This window comes from Sinocyclocheilus anshuiensis, unplaced genomic scaffold (assembly GCF_001515605.1).
Source record: "Sinocyclocheilus anshuiensis isolate Anshui unplaced genomic scaffold, SAMN03320099.WGS_v1.1 scaffold308, whole genome shotgun sequence".
NCBI classification, from domain to species: domain Eukaryota; kingdom Metazoa; phylum Chordata; class Actinopteri; order Cypriniformes; family Cyprinidae; genus Sinocyclocheilus; species Sinocyclocheilus anshuiensis.
The window spans coordinates 1976615-1983445 of NW_015558619.1; the positions used below are offsets into that span (position 1 = coordinate 1976615).

Below are 6831 nucleotides of genomic sequence, written 5' to 3' on the forward strand. Positions count from 1 at the left end.
GCCATCATTGCTTTGCATCAAAATGGCCTCACATGCAAGGAAATTGCTACAAAGAATATTGCACCTGAAAGAGCCATTTACCGGATCATCAAGAACTTCAAGGAGAGAGGTTCAACTGCAGTGAAGAAGTCTTCAGGATGTCCCAGAGTGTCCAGCAATCACCAGGACCGTCTCCTCCGGAGGAGTCAGCTACAGAGTCGTGTCTCCAGCAGTGCAGAGCTTGCTCAGGAATGGCAGCAGGCTGGTGTGAGAGCATCTGCACGCACAGTGAGGCCAAGACTTTTGGACAACGGCCTGGTTGACTCATTATATATTTTTGCCAATAAAAGCCTTTAAAACTTACGATATGCTTATCATTGTTTTTCAGTATACCATAGAAACATAATCTACAAATACTGAATCAGCAAACTTTGCAAAACACCAAATTTATGTCACTGCCAAAACTTTTGGCCATAGAAACGGTCATGTCCAAGTTGCTCAAGTGTTTTTTTTTTTGTTGTTTTTTTGTGAGGCTGCAGCGTCCTCTTGTGACCGAAAGCAACAACACATCAAGCGCACAGAATGAATACCAACTTTTATTGATCAAGAAACTGAAGATGGCAAATGCTTCACCATAAGGACAACCTTCGGACAGAAAAAGTGTCAAAACAAATCTCACACAGGTTCTAGAGCAGTCCGTCTACGTCTCTTACAGGGATGCAGCCGCATGTGAGCAGACTAGAGGAACAGAAACAGGTTTAGTTCACATTTTGTTAAAGTTCGGCCCCTTTCAGACATACTGTACACATTGGCATCAAAACTTTTGTACAAACAAACTGTGATTCATTCTTGCATAACGCACATCTCGTAGTCATCTGTGCAAACTTGATTAATCCTTCATTAACTCAACAAGAAGCCGGTGAGGGAGCCCTAAAAACAGGACAGAACCAAAAATGAAGAAATTACCTTCCTTTGGATATACAAAGCGTGCCTTTCAATATCTTGTGCTCACGTTCATCACAGAATATTCACACACACCGCTCATCATCGACGATCTCCAAGACACACACTGACGTCAGTATCTCCAGCGTGTAGCTACTTCCTCCAAACCAAACAGCGCACACAGCTACAGCTTTCATAGGTTACCATTTGTGTCTTCATCGATGAGAAATGTGTAATCCCGAAGGAAAACAAGTAAAAATGACAGATGACGAACAAGGAAACACACAGATGTAAACATTTTTATCGTTTGGAAAATAAAAGGACACCTGAGGCTGTTCGATTTCAATTCTCAAGTCACTTTGTGTCATTTTAGTACCAGTTATTTGCTGAATCCAGTATATTGCGTGTTCATGATGCAAACCGGTAACAGATCCTCCTTAAGATTCATCTTCATCACCAGCTTTTTTTTGCACAAAGTCTCCAGTTTTTAACTTTGAGGATACAGTAACAGAAACCAAACAAAAATCAAAACCATCAGTGCAAAACTCACAGTAAACAGACATCAGACTAGATCTGCCATCAAGATCATTTTCAGACATGATGGAACTTTCAGGAGTGTCGCTTGGACCTTTTGGGTCACAAAAACTACTGCAAAATGTAATTTTAGGCTGATAAATAAAAGAAAACAATCTGGCACATCAATTTAGAGGAATCGTGTGCAGCAGCAGGAATGAAAACATGAAATACTGGCATAATAATAATAATAATTACAGACTTTAGTCGGGGTAGATGTTGTGTTTAATTTCACTCAAGAACAAATTAATCTTCAAAACACCAGCAGTGAATCTCTAAACTGATCGTTATTAGATTGAAATGATCAACACTCATTTGTTCTGCTTGCGTCTCACGAATTAGGCATATTTATATGTTCCTTCAGCCGACTAAGGTCTGTAATGTACTGCAAAACGAAACAGGTTTGCACATCAGATCTGTACACGTTGTTGACACGCATGTTTAATCCCTTAAAGGTCAGTTTTCTGTAAGAAAATATTGAATATTGACAATATGCCACTCTAAAACATGATCGGCTCCAATAGAAACCTTTCAGATTGAGATTTCCATCAGTTCTTGATGGATTAAAGGAATAGTTCACCCAACTTACTGAAAATGTACTCAGGCTATCCAAGGTGAGTTTTGTTTCTTCATCAGATTTGGAGAAATGTAGCATTCCATCACTTGCTCAGCAATGGATGCTCTGCAGTGAATGGGTGCCGTCAGAATGAGAGTCCAAACAGCTGATAAAAACATCATAATAATCCACACCACTCCAGTCCATCAGTTAACATCTTGAAAAGACAAAAGCTGTGTGTTTGTAAGAAATAAATCCATCAAGACGTTTTTAACTAAAATACGAGTCCATAATTCATAATAACGCTTCCTCCAGTGAAAAAGTCCATCTCCTGTTGTCCTTCAAAGTATAGATTCATATTTTTGTTAAAAACGTCTTAATGATGAATTTGTTTGTTAAAAACACGCAGCTTTTGTCGTCTCCAGATGTTAACTGATGGACTGGAGTGGTGTGGATTACTTGTAGATTATTGTGATGTTTTTATCAGCTGTTTGGACATTCATTCTGACGGCACCCATTCACTGCAGAGGATCCACTGGTGAACAAGTGATGGAATGATAAATTTCTCCAAATCTGTTGTGTGAAAGAAACAAACTCATCTTTTTTCTCCAAATCTGATGAAGAAACAAACCCATCTACATCTTGGATGACCTGAGGGTGAGGACTTGGTAACCAAATTAAATTTTTGGGTGAACTATTTCTTTAAGACAGATATAATGGAGATCGGTTGTAACAAAACCCTCAAGTTAAGCATGATAATTCTTCACTTGGTCATTTTCTTTTATGAATTAGAATTAAGGGTTATCTCAGCTTGGGGTTCATCGCAACCGGATCAGATCTCTAGCGATGAGTCTTCAGTGGTGGTTTTTCGCTACAAGCCGTTATTATTTCTCATCTAGCTCACTAAAACTGAATCGACGCCGTTTGTTGCTGCTGCGTATCGACAGTCAGATGCTTCATGTGACGGCTACATTTCTCTTAATATTAGTACTTGGATTAGATCAATCTCACCAGGTTTAACTACACAACTAGAAAAAACAAACAAACTCAGTCAGTCGTTCGTAACTAAACGCATTTCCGACGCCAGATTCCTCCCAAAACATTTCGGACAAAAGCAGGCACCAAACAAGAGCCCGTTTTTCACTAGCTGTCCTCGTTTACACTATCCAGACTACAGGGATTCGGTTTCTAAACTAAGATCTGAATTGGCAGTTTCCCGATCAGATGCATTTGGTTAACTACGAATCTTCTCAAACGCCTCGAATCGTTGATTCTCCATCGCTGTTTTGCATCTAGTCCGTAAGGTCACGTTATGAGCGGCAAGCGGTTTCTACTGCGCTACAAAGACGGGAACGTCAGTACTCCGTTGCAGGCATACAAACACATCCGTTAAAGGCAAAAATAGCGTTAAAAATACCAAAAAAAACAAAAACGTAAGAATATGGGTCATTCAGTGACAACACAAACACACAGCGCGTCTCTGGAAATACTGTACATCGGGGAGAAGTTTAAATCGGAGCACGAGGAACTCAAGAATGCCATCGCCGTAGTGGTTTCAATGGCGGCGACAGGAGATTCAGTCAGTCTGTCAGTGTTCTGTACAGTGAACGCAGTCAAAAGCCGATGGATTTCAAGCCGAATTCTGACGATACGCTCTCGCTATTGCACCTTTCCTTTGGAATGCCAGATCCAATCGTTTAGGCAAAGAACACGAAAAAGCGAGCAAATAAATCCGGCAATACTATCGCTGTTAAGGCGAACCATGGGAGAAAGAGCGCAACGAAAACAGGACATTTTCCCATCCGTTATTACATTTCCTGAGGCGTTTTTTTTTTTAATCCAAACTTGGAATTTTTTCGAAAAGGGAAATCCGGGATTTGAGCTTCCAAACGAGCAGTCGCCGATGTGTTCATGCACATGTGCGAAATGGTTTGTAAGCATCGGAGCGTGTGCTTATGTACAGTCTGAGTGTTTTGGGTTTCTAAGGTGCTGATGTTTGGAGCCGGTTCACAGCGTTCGACGGGGACAAACAGACATGATCTCTCGGCTGTGGCTACTGGTGGACCTCGTTGGCGATGAGACTGTCCTCTCCGGACTGGAAGTCGGCCTCATTTAGGCTGCTCCCGGCGTTGATCATCTCCTCGTCCTGCGAGGACTCTCCGCTGCCTGCTCCGGTCTCGTCAGAGTTTGGGTCCTGCAGGACCTGGGCGATGTACATCTGCTGCTGAAAACAGACGCACAAGAGTCAATCACAGGTCGTATAAAAACATCCATCTGTCAGACCTGCCAACCTCGGGGGGGGGGGTTTAATGTTAAATATTTTTTATAGGTTAATAATCAGGGTCTGCACTCAGTTTGTGATATTCCTGTTATACAGTATTTTAGAGTAAAAAGTAGGGATGCAACAATACAGTTAGCCCACGGTTCAATAAATACCTCAGCTTTTAAATTTTTTTACCACAGTTTTTGGTTTAGTTATCTTTTGCTATTTTTAAATGCTATTTAAAAAAAAAAAGTATTATTTTTATGGATTGGCCATTATTTAGTGCTATGAACACATGTAATGTGTGTTTCATTCACACTGGATGCCTGACGGCGCCCTCGCGTAGAAAATCCACATATATATTATAGAAGAAACAGAACTCAGGACGCTCCAGAAATCCCTAATATGGACAAAAACAGCCAGCTCTTTTTCTGTTGCTTGTTTTGAATACTGCGCGTGGAAAGAGGCGTCACCAGGTTTTTGCGTAATTTAGAGTGACAAATCGTACCAGCGTACTTTGAGGTCAAAATGCGTATCCGCTACGCAAAATGCGTACAGGTTGGCAGGTCTGCATCGGTTTAAAATATGGATGAAATGGAAGACAGGATTGCCTTTGATCGTTTAATCTCACAGAGTTCATATTTCACCCCAAGCTCAACAAGAATAAGAATAAATATGAAATAACAATAAAAAACATTGAAAATGAAACATGACATTATATTTTGCATTAAGCCTTTTTTAGGACCATTAAGATTATTTGCATTGTGCCAATATTTCAGTTACAATAAAGCACATTTTCACCCAAATATTCATCAGGGTAATGCACAAATAATACATTAATAAAAGCAATAATAATAAAGCTAATAATTATAACAACAATTCAGACACAATTTTTTGTATTATTAAAATCATTATTTAATTTAGTACAACAAATACTACCATTATGTATCACTTGTACTTTAAAAACAATATAAATGTAAATATTATTATCATAATAATAATAATAGCAAAAATACATACAAAATGTTTTTATTATTCAAATCAGCAATTTGATTCTGTACAACAAATACTACTATTACGTTTCAGTTTATAGTATTAAAAATACTATAATTTAAAATGTAGCTTAAATATTATTATTATTATTAATTAGGTATTTAGAATTGATCAAAATTAATAATAACAACAACAATACATACACAATGCTTTAAAATCAGCAATTTAATTCTGTACAACAATTACTACTATTATGTATACTTTCCCTTGTACTATAAAAACAATAAATTAAATTATTTAATTTTAAACAACAATAAAATAATTATGTTGAAATAATTTGTTGTTATAATTATGTTTTTATAAATTACTATAAATGTTTTTTTATTGTTAAAATCACGTATTATTCAAATATTTTTTATTTTGTACAAAAAATACTACCCATTTATCAGTAGTACTTATAATGTACAAATTATAAACAATGTAAATTAAAGATAATTTAAATGTATTATTACTAATAATAAAAATAAGAACAAAACAATAACTAGTATTTTTTTTTCATTAAGTTACTGAGAGCTGGTGGAGAGAGGGGTAAATGTGCTTAATTTTAATGAAAATATACAAAATAAAATTTTTGAGATCTTGATGATGTTAAAAAAGAAAGTAACAAAACAAAAGTAAAAATAGTTCACTAGTATAAGAGAAAAACATCCGGTTTAACTCTAAGGATACTAGTATTTTTTTTTTATTAAGTTACTGAGAGCTGGTGGAGAGAGGGGTAAATGTGCTTAATTTTAATGAAAATATACAAAATACAATTTTTGAGATCTTGATGATGTTAAAAAAGAAAGTAACAAAACAAAAGTAAAAATAGTTCACTAGTATAAGAGAAAAACAGCCGGTTTAACTCTAAGGATCATAGAGAGGGTGAAAAACGACCATGAAAAACTCAATTCTGAGCGTTGTCGTTTGAAGAAACCACGACTAGCTTCACATTGGGAAAGTACCTGAGATTTGTTGGAGGGTGAGGATCTAGCAGGACGTCCGTTCTCCACTCCGTCGATCTCCGTGTCCTTGGTGTCGATCTGTAACGAGACAGAGGTGCTGGTGAGCGTTTCTGCTCGGGGGCAGGTGACGGTCTACCTGAGCTACCCGTGCCGCCCGGTGGACTGTACCTGCAGTACCGCAACCCGTACCTTGTAGTTGTGCGCGCTGAGGTACTTGAAGTGACCGAAGCACACGTGCGACAGGCAGACCACGATGGTGATGATGAGCACCACGAAGGTAAACATGGACGTCGGGGTCAAAAACCCTGAGAAATCAAGAGGAAGTGAGCCACATTTGGATGGTACTCTATTTTTACCCTATTCATCTGTAGTGTCTTACTTTAAAGTAGGATATTTGTGACCCTGGACCACAAAACCAGTCATAAAGGTTTTTTTTTTTTAATTGAGATTTATAGAAATAAGCTTTCCATTGATGTATGGTTTGTTAGGATAGGACAATATTTGGCCGAGATACAACTACT

The 6831-nt window shown here is 37.9% G+C and overlaps 1 protein-coding gene across 1 annotated transcript in view; it reads right to left on the bottom strand.

Moving 5' to 3' along the window:
• Positions 1-3887: 3887 nt before the first annotated feature.
• LOC107680499 (CSC1-like protein 2) overlaps positions 3888-6831 on the bottom strand; it is a 68181-nt gene continuing 65237 nt past the window's right edge. Inside the window, exons 22-24 of the mRNA XM_016476390.1 lie at positions 6479-6615; positions 6311-6388; positions 3888-4271 (exon numbers count right to left, since the gene is read on the bottom strand). Of these exons, the coding sequence (XP_016331876.1) occupies positions 4104-4271; positions 6311-6388; positions 6479-6615 (383 nt within the window). The 3' untranslated portion in view covers positions 3888-4103. The remainder of the gene's footprint in view (positions 4272-6310; positions 6389-6478; positions 6616-6831) is intronic.